Source organism: Perissodus microlepis, chromosome 2 (assembly GCF_051167445.1).
Source record: "Perissodus microlepis isolate ML-2025 ecotype Zambia chromosome 2, ASM5116744v1, whole genome shotgun sequence".
NCBI classification, from domain to species: Eukaryota; Metazoa; Chordata; class Actinopteri; order Cichliformes; family Cichlidae; genus Perissodus; species Perissodus microlepis.
The window spans coordinates 15162337-15181346 of record NC_140462.1 but is presented as its reverse complement, the minus strand read 5'-3'; the positions used below and the strand labels follow the sequence as shown (position 1 = coordinate 15181346).

The 19010-nt window shown below is 41.9% G+C and overlaps 1 protein-coding gene across 2 annotated transcripts; it reads left to right on the top strand.

Annotated features, from left to right (window-relative positions):
* The first annotated feature begins 8009 nt into the window (after positions 1 to 8009).
* foxo4 (forkhead box O4) lies at positions 8010 to 17769 on the top strand. Of its 2 annotated transcripts, none has more exons than XM_084949368.1 (4): positions 8010 to 8760; positions 9472 to 9997; positions 12291 to 13853; positions 14310 to 17769. In XM_084949368.1, exons 2-3 carry the CDS (start codon positions 9554 to 9556, stop codon positions 13821 to 13823), a joined length of 1977 nt encoding a protein of 658 aa, XP_084805494.1. In that variant the 5' UTR covers positions 8010 to 8760; positions 9472 to 9553; the 3' UTR covers positions 13824 to 13853; positions 14310 to 17769. The 2 variants fall into 2 exon arrangements, with proteins under 2 accessions (XP_084805494.1, XP_084805486.1); XM_084949360.1 differs by having other exon boundaries at positions 8010 to 8949.
* Positions 17770 to 19010: the final 1241 nt, after the last annotated feature.

Here is a 19010-nt window from a genome sequence, read left to right as displayed (position 1 = left end):
CTGATGACATAAAGACTTAGAGTGACAGGAAAATGTATATTTTTTTAAAAACACTTTCTACAGAATATCATCTGCTGTGTATATTTATGTATCCTGAATCCAACCCATCCAGCCAAAAAGTAAAAAGAAAATACAATAAAAATCTAAAAAAAACCCAAACAAACAAAAAAAACCCAAAACAATAGAAAGCAGTCTTGAATGATGCAGTATTCCTTCATATATTTTGGACTCTTTCTTCTGTTGCATCAGTGGCAGATATAGAGAATTTTAGATTGGGTGGAAAAGGAGGGGCAAGAGCTCTTGGCAGGGTGGCACCTAGCTCTTCAGTGAAGTATACTAAAATCCCCTATATGTAAATGGACTCAACAAAATATCCACAAAAACACTATTATATACAACTATTTATTGTATCATTACTACAGATGGCACGATACCACTTTTTTATGTCCGATACCGATATCATAAATTTGGATATCTGCCGATACCGATATGAATCCGATATAGTGTGTTTTTTAATCAATAAAACTGTTTTTTAATATCTTGCTGCATTTTGTATAAGTTCATACTCAAGTTTAAATAAACAACAACACTAAAGCTATTCTGTTATACCTGTATGTAAAAAAAATACACTGCACCCAAAATATTTCATAGTTCAGCAATAATGATCAATCTAATACACTTAAACCTACACCATCCTTCCTATTCTGGTATTTTAAAGAGTACTTAGCAGAAATATTAAGCAACCTAACTAATAGGGTTGCAAACTCCCAGCAAAAAAATAGAGAACCACCCTCCACCTCATGATGCTTAATCGACGTAATCAACTTTAATTTGATGCAGTGTGAAAAAAAATGCACAGAATTAAATTATTTTTCAAGAATAATTAAATAGATTCAACATCTTTCTTCAACAAAATTACAGACTGCACAGATGGTATCTTCCCAAAGGAAAAAGTAGTATAGCTTACTAGGGTATATTAGACTTAACCGTTACTATATACAGTAATGGACTTCTATACATTTTACATCAGATTAAAACTTTGGGTGTAAGATTCAGATAATTATTTATTAAAAGCTAGACATTTTAAATGAGAATAAGAAAGAAAAGTATGTCTTTGTGCCCCCTTTTCCCTGTTAATGCCCTATCGGCCCCCCTGGCTAAACTTTGCTAGATCCGCCCCTGCACAGTTACCAGCCGTCAGCTACATAGAAAAGGATCCTGGTGTAGAAAGTAATGTTAAATAAATTCTAACAACAGCTTATCAAGGTTAAACGTGCTGCTGTTATTCAGCCGCTGGTTTCCTCTTTCTGGTACAAAGTGGGCCAAAAACAAACAAGAGAAACGGGAGTCGAGACAGAAAAGCTGATCATTAAGCAGTTTCATGATTGAAGTAGCAGCTGGAGAGGGAGGAAGAGAGAAGAGGCACTTGCTCCATATATCGGTTGTTAAGCTTAACGTGGGAATGCTTTACAAACATTCAGAGATGAACTTACACACTTGCTTTACTTCTCTCTGGGATAACTTCCTCGGAGATGAAATGCTGGTTTGGTAGGAGGCTACAAATACACACAGCTACTGCTCCGACGTGCAACGGTTATGAGGCGAGTTATGTCGTGTCGCAAGGTGTCGTTTTGTGAGGTGCTTTTTTGATATCTAATGGATCGGATTACATTTTTTATTTCTCTCCGATATCCGATCCAGTAATTTACGTCAGTATCGGACCGATAGTAATATCGGATCGGTCCATCTCTAATCATTACATTAAATATATTTTATACCACTTTACAAATTACAGGAAAGTTTGGTTGCTTAGAACCAAAATTCAAAGAAAGGAGGTTTGACTTAAGATTTTTGCACAGTATTATTGATAGTATTATTATTGTTGTTTGTTTTACTTTTTCTTTATCTCATTTGACCATGGTCAGAACACGGTTAACATGCTCAGCACCACTTTAAATGTGGAAGCCAACACACTCATTCACATCCTAATATCCCCTCATCTGTCCTGATTATCCCAGTTTGTCTTGTTTTGCATGGTCTATATCCACACCTTGTTTCATTATTGCCCTACTTTTATTAATAAAGTTAAAAATACAAATAAAAAACTATTAACACGCAGGATTGATAACATTAACATATTAACATAAACCGTCTTTAGAGAAGCTACCAGAAAACTGTGGCTATGGATCTGTAATAAGACATTACGGCACAACTAAAGTCAAAGTCAAACTATTTGGTTTACTACTACTGTTTATAGCGTTGCCCAAAATTACTTAATTGTAACTAACCAGACTTTATCTGCAGACTGCAAACAATCACAGACCACACACAGAGTCTGGCAGCAAAACAAAACCTGACTCAGTGTTAATATTTGAGGGAGAATACCGAGTGGTTTCTGTTATCTGCTGATCTGCTGGCTGACATGTCTCCCTCCTCATTCCAGCGGTCACAAAACACCCAGAAACCCAGACATCACAGTCTCACAGTAACATGCAAATCTCAGTCAACAACTATATCTATTTTGTTTTTATCTTTTTTTCTTTCTTTTTTAACTCCGCCTCTGGGTAGCTCGCTTCCCAGTGCCGGGCCCAAGCCCGGATAAAGGAGGAGGGTTTGGTCGGGGCTAGCAACCCCTTCCTGTAAAAACCTGCTATGCTACAGAAACGACAAGTGAAAACCAACGAGCAATCAGTGGAGAGGAAGGTCAATCGCTAGTGACGAGGACGGACCAAAGTCTCGTGACCATCCCTCCCTCAATGGATCGACCATTCCTCAACGCAAGGATATCGACTCGCATCGGGACATGGAATGTCAGATCACTCTACCAAATGGGATACTGCGCGCAAAGGCTAAAGGTCTTCGATGACTATCGACTATCGACTTGTTGAAGTTGGCTTCAAAGCCAACTTCAAAGTTGGCTTCAAAGGCATTGATCGGTTGGGAACCAGTTTCCGACCGCATCGTCTCGGCTTGATTTCGAACTTGGCAGGCCAAGATCACGTTCATCCAGGACTATGCTCCCACGGAGGAAGCGAACGATACAATCAAGGATACCTTCTACAACCAGCTCCAAGATGTTTTAGCAGCCATTCCCTGGCACGATCACCTGTTACTGGTTAGCGACTATAACGCACAACTGGACGGGGACCGGGCTGGATTCGAATCGACCATCAGGCCCCATGGATTGGGGGCACGCACGACTGATAACGGCGACCGGCTCTGTTCATTTTGTGCCACAAACAACCTATGCTTTGGGAATACCTTTTTCCAACACAAGAGAGCACACAAGACGACGTGGCGGGCTCTGGCAGGAACATACAAAAACAAAACCAATTTCGTTTGTGTACGGAGACGATTGTGGTCATCGTTACTCGACGTGCGATGTTGGCGGGGCGCGGATGCCGGCTCAGACCACTCATTGCCAAGCGTCGACTCTGGCTCATGGATCCAGAAATGGCCAGCCAGTTTCGATTTGAGCTTTGGAACCATTTTGAGGCCCTGGCGCAAGAGGAGGACAACTCGGTGAGGAGCCATTGGGACCGGTTCCGGAGAACAGTGGTCAACGGTGCAGCGGCCTCAAAAGGCCGCAGGCGTGGCACGTTTCGTGAACGATGGATCCAGAGAGATACGGGGGACCTTATTGATGAGCGGAACAAGGTAAAGCAAGTATGCTATAAGTCTTGGATGCAGTGGACATGCGTTATCGGCTGATAGATCAAATGGTCAAACGGAGTTGCCGACGGGACAAATGGGATTGAATCGGACGGACAAGAAGCGCAAGAGGCAGCAAACAAGAATGATACCAAAATGCTTTATCGAATTGTTCAGGAATTGAGCGGTGCTCCAAGCGGCAGAGGAGTACCAGTCAAGAGCAAGGACGGCCGCTTCTTAACAACAGCAGAGGAACAAGACCAACGATGGGTCCAACATTTCGAGGAAATCCTGAATCAACCGGCGCCTATGTCGACGATATGCCTTCCGCCCCATGGATGACCTTCCAGTTAACGTTGGTCCAATCTGGTCAGTGTTATAACACCGGACGGTGGCTTGGACAAGCACATCGCCTGTCGGCTTGGAAAGGCAGCATCGGCCATGCGCAACTTGAATCTGGTTTGGAGATCGACCACCATCTCGATATCATCCAAAGTCCGTTTGTTCAATACAATAGTCGTAACAATGGCTATCTATGCGAGTGAAACATGGAAGTCGACGGCAACAATCACCCGACGACTGAATGTTTTCCAACAGCGCGGCCTCCGACGGATTTTCAAGATTTCGTATCGAGATCAAAACAGACATGGAGACAGTCATTCATTGAGGACCTAAAAGCGGTCGATCTTTCATGGGACGAGGCTGAAGATGTGGCTGCAAACCGAGCTCGTTGGCGATCCCTTGCCACCCAATGCGCCATCCGGCGCAGGAGGAACTAAGTCTAAGTAAGTAAAAGTAAGTTTATTCATTTTTGATGGTTAAAGGTTAAATACAGTTAAATACATTATTTTCATATCTATGCATAAATATGACCCAAAATATTTTGAAATGTTTAAGTCATAAATTTAGACAAATGGATGAAAGCTTTGGTATGAAATGATCCAATATAAACAAAAGTTTGCGAACTTCTAGGATGAACAGTCAACTTGAAGGTGAATTTAGAATCAGGTGTGTTGATCGGTCTGATCATCACAACTAATCCACATCATTGTCACTGTCACACAGGAGTAGCTGAAGGTTGTAAAAGTCCTTGATGTATAAAGGAAACCCAGGATTCCAGTAACTAAAGGCCTCTATCACACTGAGTAATGCCATTGTTCACAAGTCCACCATCAGGAGATCACTGAGTAATGATGGTATGCAGGTTTTTCACTTCTCATTCAAGAGATTTCTGCCACCACGGGGCTGTCTCGTTCAAAGTGGTCCTGAGGTTTATTGACCCACCCTCATGCAAGTTTTTAAGGGCCACTTGAATGGTATGCATCAAGGCATTGAGATATACAGTTTCCTTAGCAAAGCTGCACTAATTTAACATCAGTGACAGAGTAATAGAAAATAAGCGTTGGTACAGTGAATGTTTTATCTGTTTTATGAGAATTCCCCGGAAAGAAATTAAGGGCAGTAAACTTTCACAGGTTTTATCACCGATGTTTTATTTGCCGCTCCATATAGTGTTATCAGGTAAACTCATATAAATGGACTGCAGTAGAATTACCAGATGACAGCTGAGGAAGAGTGTTCATACAAAATACACTTGGAGCTTTTAATAGACTGTGAAACTTCCCGCTGAACCAGGTTATCAAATCTTAGGCTTGCGCAATACTGAACGTGGCAGTGGACCAAGTAATTAAATGAGATGGGATAAAATAAGCCAGTGATATAGAGGAGCTTTTTCTGACCCCTTTCCTGTTCAGACTCATGGCCTATGTGCTACATTCACCTTTTTTGTTGTAAGCCCCTGTTGAAGCCTTAACTTCAAAATACTGAATTACAAAAATGTGTTTAATGTGAATTAAAACACCACAAATGCTCATACCGAGTCTGCTTTTGGGGTTAAAGGGTGCACAGCCACACACAGACAGAGCTAATCGACATGTTGATTGCACATGTTGATCCTGCAGCATGTGCATTTACAGAGCATTAGTCATAGCAGAGCGCCAGACAAACTTTGTCTGCACCTGGCAGTCAGACACTTGGTGCCACTGAAGCATTTTACACAGGAAGCCTTTTACCTACCTCCTCTGAATCATGACTCAGCTAATGAGGAAGGGTGCAGGATTTAAAGACAAACATTAAAGATGGAAATTAAGCGCAGTATCGGTGGGGTGTGTTACTTTTCACAATGAGCAGGAAGCCACACGAGTATTCAAAATGAAAAAGGATTACCACAAAAAAAGGTATGTGGAGGTGAAAGCACGAACCATTCAAAGAGAGATCAGACGGGCTAATGTACCTGCCTTTAATAAACAATGGTGGAGTAAGCTAAGCCTTTTCTCACTTCCTAATTTACAAGTTTTTCACTGCTCATTAAGCTCCCGTCACACAAAGACCAAAACACAGAAAACACCATCTGAGAGTTGAGTCTTCTTAAAAAAAAATGCTTCTGTATTCGATTATGTGTCGTTGCTTCATGAGTCAGACGGGTGACAGACTAAAGGAAAAAACCCTATAAAGTGTCTCTGGAGGTCTCCTGAAGAGATGCAACACCATTCTTTAAAAGATCTTTCCTGATTTTTTGATTTGGATCCAAAAATCTCCTCTTTGTGTTTATTTGGGTTGAGGTCTTGTCCCAGTGAAAGCCATAGCAAAGCATGAAGAACAACTCTGTCCCTTCCCTCTATAAAGATGCCACATGTCCTCTGTACAGTTCTGTGGAGCTCCATTATTTCCCCAGGGGTCTCCACGTGTTTGTGCCACAGATTTTAGACTGCATACCCCTCCTAACACAACCCTCCCATTTATCCGGGCAGCACAGGAAGTACTCTGGCTTACAGAATACATACAGAGATACACTGTGCCTGAGTGGAAACTTAAAAGCAATCATCACATTATCAATTCACAAAAAGTCTTACAGTTTAAGTTGAAAATAGAGCAGGTTTTTCATGAGGTTTAATGTAAGTGCCCTCCTCATATCTCTTGTTTCATCCATTTATAACACAGACTACTCTATTGTTCCACATATATTACTCTGTCATGATATATAAATAAACCAATAAATAAATGAATATACCTATGTTTTTGGTAATAGGAATATCAAGATTTTAATTTTAATTGACTGGTATTTAGTATCCACATCCAGCCATTCACATTCATACAAAGCTTTACTCGGTACACGTTATAATGTTTTTATCTCACTCTTCGGTGCTTGCATCAGGTGCGACATCTTGCCCAAGGACACTCCAACATATGAACTGAAAGAACAAGTTATTGAACCACAGACCTTCAGTGGTGGCATGGCCTGTGCCAAACTGGATATTCCAACCCAAGTCCTTGCATTTAACTCTGGCCTGAGGCCTATAATGAAGACTATGTCACTCTTCATCCATTTCGATTTCATATTTAAAGTTCTCGGGTTCAAATCCAGTCTGGGGCCTTGTCTGTGTGGAGTCTGCACGTTCTTCACATGTCTGTGTTAATGTAAATGTAAATGGTTCTCTGTCTCTATGTGTTAGTCCTGTGATACACTGGCAATCTGTCCAGGGTGTACCCCACCTCTCACCCTGTGGCAACTGGTATAGGCTCCCACCCAACCTGAATTGAATAAGTGGAAGAAAATGGATAGATTTAGATTTTTAACACACTTGAGGTGGGTTCTGAATTACCTATGGATGCAAAATTGTTTTTTAGTTGTAGTAGCCACATTGGGTAGAACTGCATATTTGATTTGGCACAGTTTTACACATAACGTACTTACTGATGCAGTGCCTAATAGATTGGTGTCTCTACTCCTCCTGAGTGTACATATTGCTAATTAATATAATTATTTATAAAATACCATAAAATCTTATTTATTCGTTTCCCAGGTAATAAGACAAGATGTTTTTAAATAGCATTAACAAATAGCTTAAATTAGGATATAGCTCAGTAAAATGTAACTAATCTGAAAATTACAATAAATCACAAATAACTACATTAAAGTTAAAAAAAATAATTAAGTAATATCACATGTAATAAAGTAATAAAGCACAGTCAAATTCAACAAAGCTAAATAAAACAGAATCAATACAAGTTTACTAAATGTATTATTAAAAACTGGAAATTTGAGGAGGTATTCAGAGGGACCTCTATGTATGAGTAAACATTAAAATTTAAGGTTATAATTATTGTTTGTTTGTTTCTGGAAATAATGTAATTTTGCAGCCTTTTCTTGTCTCGTGTCTCTAATTACCGGTAATACCTTAAATGGCCTAAGAGTACTTAGGACACTTTCATAAACTGTTACATAATGTTCCACTACATCGAGCGCGGCTGTTTACGTCGGAACCGTCTGCCACACACAGGACTCGCCTTCCCAGAATTCCATTGTGCGCAGGCGCAGAGTGCGTTGCCTGACAGTGGTAAACAGACGTCAGAAGGGAGTCTTCGCCTCGAGTCAAAACAAAACAAAACAAGTCGAAAAGATCCCGAAGGAGTGAATATTTGTACCGACACAACAACAGGAAGTTTTACAAAAGTCAGCGCGGACTAGAAACGGCAACTTGGATGAAGTTATCGGAGGCTTTTCACGGACTTTTCCACGGATTGTAAACTCTGGAGTAGCAGGAGCTTAAGCGGCTAACGTTACGGAGGCTATCGGTGCTGTTTTCAAAGTGCGGCGAGTGGGAGCCGACAGACCTGCGGGCGACCCCAGTTTCACCCAAGCGCCCCCGGAGAAACTGCGAGGCTTGCTTAGCGACACAACGAGACGAGGGTCGGCTGAGTTCCGGGCTGCGGTCGAGTGGGCTTTTTAAAACCCGCTTCTTCGAGTATCGTGTGCCGCGGCAGGACTGTGGGGAAACATGGCAGATGGTGACATGCGCCCGATCGCAATGTGGCGGACCGTGCAGACCTGAGGCGCGGACTTCTCTTTGCACATTTCTGTCATCTGTCTAGTGTTATAAACAAACCCCGAAGCGTCCTTACTGACATCTTATCCTCGCCGGAGGCTCGTTTTTCCCACCAGAAGACAGACAGAAACGTGTGCCAGCGTACCGGGGCAGTGTTGAACAGACCGCCAGCTCGGACAGTCAGCCGCCGCACATCTTCACTTTGACTGACTAAGCCGCACCGGTTAGTGGATGTCTGCGGAACTTAAAATAAATAAATAAATAAACTTTGTTCGTTTTCTCTCCCTTTTTCTGGTCTTGTGGAGACCTCAGACTGCCCGGTTGTTTACAAGAACAGCCAGAAGCTCCTTTGTAACAGCAGCCAGCTAATCCTCGCATGCATACTGCATAGTTTCACAAGAAAACTTCACGTGTAAGTTCACAAATGTAATCCGCAATAATTACAAAATCTCCACCCGCATATAAACCACTCTCTCCTTGAAAGTAAAATATAGCAATGTAAGCGATTTTAAATGGCTTCAATTTCTATTTTTAGCCACACATGTTCATATATATTTTTTCTTATTTATTATTATTATTATTATTATTAATTTCCAGATGCGGCCCCAAACCCCGTCTAGGTCCAGATGTTTTGGTGCTCATTGTCATTGTGCTACTATCTTTTTAGATTTCATTCAAACAAAGAGAGTCACGCCCCAGCCCTCCTTATTTCTATATAAATCTGAAGGTTTATGATAGTTACTATTAAGGAGATTATTTGGGTTCCCTAATCTCCAATCTGAGGATTAACCGAGGCTATTGGCGTGTCCAGATTATCACGTCTCTTTTCTAGGCCCTTCGGTTGACACCCCCGCGGAGGGTGAAGCATATTGTTTGTTTATTTTTGTTTGTTTATTTATTTATTTTAAAGGTGGTGTGTTTGTTTTCTCTTAAGGTGTCATCGGCTCAAACTTACCTGTCAAACTTTAAATGTTTTAAGTTGAACACCTCTCTGAGTGGAAGTTCAGAGGACCGCCATGGAGGAGTCGCCAGTGCCCCCGATTGACCCAGATTTTGAGCCGCAGAGCAGACCTCGCTCTTGCACGTGGCCGCTGCCGAGGCCCGACATCACGGCTGTCAAGTCGGAGGGGGCGGACGGCGCCGAGTCCGCCGCTGGGACCCCGCCCGCTGACGAGGACAAGCCCGAGCCCCAGCAAATCGCGTCCGAGCCCGAGAAAGCGGCTGCGGCGTCCGTGGAGGGCGGGGTCGTGGCCGGCGTGGGCGGACCCGGAGCGACGCCGCGCAAAGGATCCTCCCGGCGCAACGCGTGGGGGAACCAGAGCTACGCGGACCTGATCAGCCAGGCCATCGAGAACTCACCCGAGAAGAGGCTGACGCTAGCGCAGATATACGAGTGGATGGTGAAAACTGTGCCTTACTTCAGAGACAAAGGAGACAGCAACAGCTCCGCCGGCTGGAAGGTGAGGGCTTCATCTGCAGGGAATCATCTGAGTCAGTACACAGCCAAGGTTATCTTTATGTTTATGGGCCTTTTAGTTTTAAGAGTTAAGCTGAACTGTAATAAAATAAACACTTAGGTCCATCAGGTAAATGTGTCAGTAAGAGTTTTTCCTGGCACACCACAGAGCTGCATTAAGAGTTAAGGCAGAGAGTGTGTGTTTCCTTATTTAACCCAAGTTTGTGCATAGGCCAGCCATTTTCGTTGTCCTAGTTTTAAAAATAAACGAAAATACTTAACTTTAAGTAAATAAGCTTTGGGAAAAGTGGTTAAACATATTATTAATCACAGTTCTGCTTATTTTCCTTTTAGCGGGGAAGGAAAACCCCTGGATGGCATTTACAGGCAGTACTGAGGTTAATCACGTGATCTCGTGCACGTTGTTAAGAGTTGTAAACATTTTGGAGGTGATACAGCTACTAGTTGCTAGGTGGTTGGCATTGGTTGTTGACTGTCACTGGGTGAAAAAAGATGCTTTTCTACTCTACCTGAGGACTGGGAGCGCTTCATACAACATGCCTCATTTACACAAACACCCCCCAATGCTGGTTATCTAACAGTCACACTCTGATGGTTGCATCAGGGATGCTCAAGGATGTTTGGGATGGAGACTGGAGCAGCCAGGGATCGATCCACCAACCTTCTGGTTATCCTTGGGCAAGATACCGAACAGCCTGAATGTTAGATAGAAGGCACCCAGGTAGAAAAAGAAGTGCTGGTGTGAATGAGGCATGTTGTGTACATGCTTTGAGTGCTCGAGTAAAGAAGCAATCAATAAGAAGCAGTCCAAGTTAAATAAAAAGCACTGGAAACATCTTCATTTTTACACTTTTGACAAGAAGCACGAGTAGGCTTTGGTGCAGATGTTTATTCATACTTATGGTGTCTGCGTCACGCCGGCTGCCTAAACAGCATGCTGAGTTTGTATTTTAATACCTCTTCTGATATTGTTATGCTAGGAGGAGACAGATACCTCCTCAATAAAACTAAAGCTGAGGCCACACTCATTTGTACTGATGTGGACCCTGTAATCGAAAACAGCCACACCGAGACCCTCTGGATGAGGTGGTCTTAGTCCAATTACAAATGAACTCCAGAGCATTTTGTTTATGATCTGATCCCGATATGACACAACTAGCAGGTGTACGCTGCAAGTCAAAGCTAAACAGCTTCCTGTAGCATTCTGCAGAGTACTTTACTGCAGCTACCTGTAAAATGAATGTAAATTCTCCATCTTATCCACTAGTCAAGAAAACCTTCTTACTGTTCGCTCTTTTTGTTGCTCCTGGCCCAGACAAATCTGGCCAATACTTGGATGTTTCTGGGGGAGTCCATTAATTGGTCACATGAGTTGAAGTGATGCGGTTTTTTTAATTATTTTTTTCTTTTAGCTCATTTGGAGTTTTATTTTTGTGAAAATAAGCCAAACCACCTGAAAAAGCTACAAGTTTACAAACTCAAAAACTGATTATGATGAGAATAAACTAACTTCATGTGTGAAAACAACATGAAAAAAGCAAAAAATGCTGAGCATTATAAAACGAATAGAAAACAAAATTAAAAAAAATTCTGAAATATAATAACTCTGGATAACTAATGACACCTTTTTTAACTCTTGTAGAATAAATGATTAGCTCTGAAGGGAATTTTGAGATACATTTTTGTACTGTTAGCACAGACGGGTGGTTCCCAGCAAGCGTTGGTGTGAAACCCTTCGAAACAAAGTTGTAATTGCTCGGGCTTGTTACCGTCTACGATCGTCTGTTTTGGTTTAAACCCTTTTCAGAGATAATAAATACATTTTGTGTCATCCAAGATGAGACAAAATCTATTTTGAAAATCCTTTACTAAAGATTATATCCACAGTAGCCATACTTTAATTTTGTTATTCTCATTTAAAGATAAGTGATTAATCTGCAAATCACCAGTGTAATAAAAGCAAGTTTCACCACTCTGCAACCACCTTGAAATACCTTTGGGGAGTTATTGTAAAGCATTATTTAATAAATAAACTTTAATTTCAGGGGCAACTTGGATGTAAAAATGCATTCACGGAAAAGAAAAAGTCAAATCTGTTAAAAAACACAAAAAAAGTAGAAAAGTTTGCTCCAAAATAAGGTTTAAAATGCTTTTTATCCTGAAAGTTTTCATTCTGTCAGCATCTTTTCTGTTGCTGGATTCTCCTGTGAGTACCAATTCATGACTCTCTCTCCATTGTTGTGTTTTGTGTGGTTTTTTTACCTTTTGATTTTCAGAATTCAATTCGCCACAATTTGTCACTCCACAACAAGTTCCTGAGGGTACACAATGAATCGACCGGAAAGAGCTCTTGGTGGATGCTCAACCCCGAAGGAGGCAAGACCGGCAAGGCGCCGCGTCGCCGGGCTGCATCCATGGACAACAGCAGTAAGCTGCTGAAGAGCCGCATGAGGGCCAAGCAGACCAAGAAGCAGGCGGGAGCGGCCGGCCTGGGAGGCACCGCAGGTGTGTTGCAGGGCGATGGTGCCACGGGCTCGGCGGGCGCGGACAGCCCTAACTCATCCCAGCAGTTCTCCAAATGGGGGGTGAACAGCAGCAGCCCCTCGTCCCGCGGCAGCCTGGACGACACGGATATGTGGACCACCTTCCGCCCGCGCACGAGCTCTAACGCCAGCACCCTGAGCGGACGTCTGTCCCCCATTGCTCCGGGCCAGGAGGATGACGACAACCTGCCTGATGACGGCCTGCTGGGGCGGTTCTCTGCGAGCAACTTGACCCCCACCCTCACCGAGACACTCATGGAGGAGCTGGACCTGATCGATGGCCTCACTCTGATGACTGGACAGCAGGGAGGGGCCAGTCCCAGCACAGCCCCACCAGCACCTCCCACTCCGCTGCCCTCCGCCTCCACCCTGCTGCCTCGAGGCTCCAGCTTCCCCTCCTTCCATCAGCTTTCATCCAGCCTCCCACAGGCCCCTACCCACACCAGGGCCACAACCTCCGTGTCTCCCTGCGGGCCCGGCAGCAAAGAGCAGACGACGTTCAGCAACTCCCTCTTCAACCCAATGCCCACCCCCAGCTCCCGTGGGAGCGGTCATTACAGCGCCCACGTACCCTCCAGCTTGGAGGCGCTGCTCACCTCTGACTCCCCTCCTCCCAGTGATGTCCTGATGGCCCAAGTGGATTCCATCATGACGAATTCTGGAGGGGTGGGAATGATGGGTTTGGGCACGTCTGTTGCAGGAGTAAGGTTGGGTAAGGGGTTGGAGCCGAACACCGTGTCCCCCATCGGGCTGCAGGCACAGATGCAGCCTCAGCAGCATCACCTTCACCACCAGCAGCAGCAGCAGCCACCACCACCGGCGCAGCAGCAGCAGCAGCAGCAGCAGCAGCAGCAGCAGCAGCAGCAACAACACCAGCAACAACACCAGCATCACTCTCAGATGGGGTTGGGGATGATCCTCTCAGGTCTGTCTCAGGACCCGTCACAGCTCTCTGCCCTCAAAGCCCAACATGCCGCGCTACCAGCCGTAGGCTCGCAACACGGGGGGCCCATCACCACCCTGCCGGGAATCAGTCAGTTTGGAGTGCCGTCCTGCTTCCCCACTGGTCCGGATCGGCTCCCTACGGACTTGGACATTGACATGTTCACCGAAAACCTGGATTGCGATGTGGACTACATAATCAACAGTGACCTCATGGACGGAGACGGCCTCGATTTCAACTTCGACCCCATGCTGCCTGGAGGCCAAGGCTACCCGGGACCGACCACCACGCAGGGCTCCGCTCACAACTGGGTGCCCAGCTAATCACTCACCTGACCACACGGTGTTAGCCAGGTACACCAACCACTGTCAGAGACACGAACTATTTACTAGTCTAAAGAATAAAAAAAAATTGTCTTTAGGTGTTGAAAACTTAAATATTTTCAATTCACGGTGGTGCGAAGTAAAGAAAAGCAGCAAATCTAGAGAATATTTAGCATTTTAATTTAGGATTTAGTGAAAATGACCTTCGGTGATCAACTGTTCCTTAAAAAAATCTATATTATATTAAATGAAAAAAACGTAATATTTTCAGTATTTTCCGACTTTCTAATCTAAAGCGTTTTTATCTTTATTCTGTTTTTTTCTGTCACTGTAGATTGAATATTTTACATGTCCACCCCTTTTAGTTTTTTTCACAAAGATCTGCTCATTACTCACAGCATTGCATGCAGATATGGCTAACAGATCTTCTCAAACGGCCTTTTTAAGCGACAGCGAGGTGAATGATCCTCTCTATCGTCTTTGCAGGAAACTAATCTCCCATCAAGATAACGTCACACAACCACCGGTTGATCCCTCCTCCCTGCTGGCCGAAGATGCTTGTCTTCAAAACGCGCCGTTTCTCTCGGACTTTTACAAACGAAGACCTCACTCATATCACGTGCCAAGACATGCAGAGGACGCGGAGGAGATTCAGGCTACTATGCACAACTTTCGGTTTATTTTTATTTTTGTTTTGTTTTGGGTTTTTAAATAACACTCGGACGATTGGGCTGCTAGCCTTTTTTGTTATTGTTGTTTGTTTTTTTGTTTGTTTGTTTTTTCACTGCAAACGGATTTTTTTTTTAAATGTGTGACTTGATGGTTTTTGGTTTGGTTTTTGTTTTGTTTTTTTAGATTGACAAGACAAATCACCTATTTCCCCGTCCCCACCCCTCCTCCCTCCCTCCCTCCCTCTGGCTGGAATGAGTTTCCACTTTAGTTATGTTACACGACAAAAGCTTTAGGGTGAATATGGTACTCCGGATCTCAAAGGCGCTGGTTTGAGAGACTTGATGGACTGTTTTTTTGTTGTTGTTGTTTGTTTTGTTTTGATTTTTGGAGAAATGGCCAGTTTTCCCGCTCGGCGTGACTTGCCAGACCAAATGCTCGTCTGAATGAGGTACACTTGCCCTGCTGCACCGACCTCGATACAGATAAAGAGAGCGAGAGGACTGTTGTGAACAGGTGGAAGATAAAGATGGGACGGCCGGAGGCATGAAACATGTGGTTGCACATCTTGCCCTGATTAAATGTACGATTTTAAATTCATGATTTTAGAGAAAAGAGTTGAGAGGGTATGTATTTGCAGTTTGGCTTTTTTTTTTTTTTTTTTACTTCAATCCATTGTGTTAAGGTAGATGTCAGATAGAGGGTGTTTGTTTTGTTTTGTTTTTTTAATCTCTGATGTGCAGTTGAACTAACAAAATGAAGAAATGGGATTTGTGAATTTACACACGGGGCATTCAAGGGTAAACCCATACGCTAACGAGTGATTGGTTGGCCAAGTATTACATTGTCCTAGACAGCTGACATGCCTCCACTGTCCAACCTGACTCCTTCTTCTTCTTCTTCCTTTATTTCCCTCGAGCCTGTGCATTTTCAAAGCACTTAGGTTTCCTGCAACACAGGGACCCCACACTAAAAGATGCATCCATATTAGGTTGTACCATTTCAAAAGAAGAGAGTTTATGATCCTGTAAATGTACAAATTGCGCACGGACACGATGCTATGCAGACCTATCTTTTGAAGGAAATTTGAGAAAGAAAGAAAAAGTCCCTCCCTCAAGGGTTTGTTTTTGCTATTTAACATTTTCCCGATATATTGTTGGACATTTTTTTTATTATTCAGTACTAACGTTGGAAAAGAAAAATTAATTCACTGTGTGAGAAGTACAAAAAAAGAATATATTTGATGATAGTTTTAATATACAGTTTAGATGGAAATCAGATATTAATACATATGAATATATTACTAATGACAAGTGATGTTTTTTTACACATTGGAAGAAGCATTCTCAGATCATTTTTAACTGTAATTTTCTATACTTTTATTTTTGTAAAGAATGAGATGCATGTAGATTTCTTTCGTTTTTTTACATAACCAAAGGAACACTAATATTTGCATTGGCATGGCATGTAGGGAGCGCTTGGACCTGAGTATACTCAGTGTACATAAGCTTTGCAAAACAGCAAATATACATACATACATACATACATACATATATATACATATATATATATACATATATATATATATATATAAGTGAGAGATACCTGTAAGGTGACTTTAAAAGTTGAAAGAGGCAAATACTTGACAGTTTTAAAGCAGATTTCCAGCCGCCTGCCTCTTGCTTCCTGTTTTCTTTTTTCTTTCTTTGAGTCCAAGTAAAAAAAAACAATTTTTAAAAAATGCATCAAATAGAAAAAAAAAGTTCATCTCAAAACGAGGCTCATGCAACCGTTACCTCTCAGGAAAAACAACACTTCTGCACAGACCTAATCAGGCAAAAAAATAAACAAAAATGAATAAATGAACTTTATTTTGCACAATTTTTCTTGTATGCAGACTGGAAACCAACTCACAGCTCCCCCCCTCGCATCCCAAATTTGACTTCACTTTTAATTTCAGCTTCTCAGCCGTGTAAATCACAGCTAGCTTGTCCCCTCGGTAGTTTTGTTTTGTTTTGCTGCCAATATTTAAAACACTATAGCACGATTTTACTCTGTAGCAACGCTTTATTTTGTCATCTCTCCCCTTTCTTAACTAACTTTTTGTGTTTTTGTTTCGTTTTTTTAATTTAATTTAAAAAAAAATCCCTGGAGTTTATTATTCATCATTTCGCTGTAGCTGTGTGAATATGTTAGCCTCTGATATGTTTAAAGCACTCTTCTTCTTTCTGTTTTGTTTTTGTCACCCACAAATATTTCCTTTTTTAAAATTCTCATTTGTTTGGTTTTGTAATGGTGCTAGATGTCATATCAGTTGTGATGTTATCCTGGAATATGCCACAATGCAAGGGGTGCATATCGGGGGAATTTTTTTGTATACGGCACAAGGATAACGACTTGGTGTTATGTAAGTTCACACGCAATCAGTAGGAATTAATACAGAACCCCTACTGTGCCGTGTGAGGATATTATCATGTGCACACAAGTTAATTATGTCCACAGGAGTTATTTTAATTCGTGCAAGAGTTATTTATCTCCTGCAGGAGTTATTTACCTTGTGTGCACTAGTAATTTATATTTTGCAGACAAGATGTAAAAAAAAAAGAAAAAAAAAAAGACTCCATACTTTCCTCCTCCTTGTTATTTTTATTTTTCTATATGTGATGTAGTAAACCCGACCCCTGACCCAACCTGGTCTTTTAAATCTAAAAGCAGGGTAACTGCACTTATTTTGAATCATAACACGATTACTTTTGTTATTATGTTTTGCACCCTTTTTTCTGTTTTGTTTTGTTTTTTCCTTAACCGAGTTCCACAGTTGGGGAAATTTTAGTAACATCTGACTAAAGGAGCGGCGGCTGGTTGGTGAGAATCTACTTTGATGTCTCTAGTTTATTGTTGCCTCCTTGAAGCAGTCAGGTGTGATGTTATTACTTCTCTTGTTTCTCCCCTTATGTAACTTTGTGCATATTCTTCGTCATTCAGCTTTTTTAAGTAGCAGTTAGTCCCTTTATGTTTTTACATTTTAAATCGCCCATATTTGATACAGTATTTTAGCATTTGGCAAGGGTGGATTTGTTTTTTCCATTGGGGAGGGTGGGAAGTTGTGCATAAGCCAATTATGTTAATGATTTTTTTAAAATCATGTTGATAGTTTCTTTTTCATCCCCTGCTCCCCTCTTTATTAGTTTTCTTTCTTTACACATTGTTAAAGTCAGCCAGAGATGACAAACAGTTCTGAACAGCAAAAATCGATTCAATAAACTGTTTAACCCACTTTTCCTGCTCACTGACGACTTGCGACGCTTCAGACATGGTGCACTTGTGCAGGTCTTCCACTAGAGGCCGCTGTGATCCAAGGATCCCGTCACTTACGTACAGGTATGCACTTTGTGCGGATAGTTATTCATCTTAAAACCACATGTCACAGCCTTCCTCAGTATGCACAAATTAAAATTTAAACACCGTCATTCAAAAAAAAAAATTTTTTTCCTAGGAGGATATGCTATGCAAATATCTTGAGCCTCCAAGGACTTTGTAAATTGGTCTTGGGATCCACCATGTAACACCATTTGGAAAGCGTCTGATAGTCAACAGCCTAATTCTTCAGCGTGACAGTGATCCCAAACAATGCCAATACAATAAAAGGATACCTGGATAGAAAAACTCACAATTGAACTCAGTCCTGGACTGGCATTCCCAGAACCTCAGAATTATTGAAAAATCTTGACAGAGAACAGAAAAAAACACGGCAAACATCCAAAGAACTTTGAATTTCCTTCAAGAAGTCCGGAGAACTATTCCTGAAGACGACTTAAAGAAATGACCAGTTCAGGCTGTGTTGAAGAATAAAGGTCATACTAAATATTGACTCGTACAAACACTGTTTTTGCTTTGTATATTGTATTTCCATGCATGTTTGTACTTTTCAATGCATTCCGTTACCCATTTCCCAAATAGAAAATAAAGAAATGATAGATCGAAATATCATCATATATTATGAGTACACTGGCCAGTTCTCTAGCACGCAGCACTATCACTGATCAAATCTATCACTGGAAGCAAGCAGTCTCTTTGCAGTCACCTCAGATTGTGCTGATGATATGTGATGCCCCATTTACCTAAAAAAAATAGGTAATTCAAACATATTTGATGTCGTGGGAAGTGATAAGACCTCAGATCAAACAACTGAAAACAGAAAAAACAGGCTATTAGCGCTTGTTTCTGAACTGATAGCAGCAGCACTGATATAGCACTGCCCCCAGTGGGCATTCAAGAAGCTGCAAGTGGCCTATGTAAAATAAAAGATGTTTTTATACAATTATGTTTTCAATTACTGTAAGTATAAACAGGAAAAAAATCAAATAAAAGACACCCATAAGATTTAAATCACACCTTTTGAAATATGACTTGTGAATCAGAGAGTTAAAACTGAGCCAAAGGTATCAGCTGGCAAAAGGATTTATAAGAAATTAAATGTCTGGGTGAACCACAGAGCTTTTAAACTCTAAGTAGCCT

What these genes read in the sequence shown, in the direction of transcription:
- foxo4 (XM_084949368.1), top strand. Translation starts at nt 9,554, where the DNA reads ATGGAGGAGTCGCCAGTGCCCCCGATTGACCCAGATTTTGAGCCGCAG. An exon ending in ACAGCTCCGCCGGCTGGAAG is followed by an intron (nt 9,998 to 12,290) that starts GTGAGGGCTTCA and finishes TTTGATTTTCAG; the next exon opens with AATTCAATTCGCCACAATTT.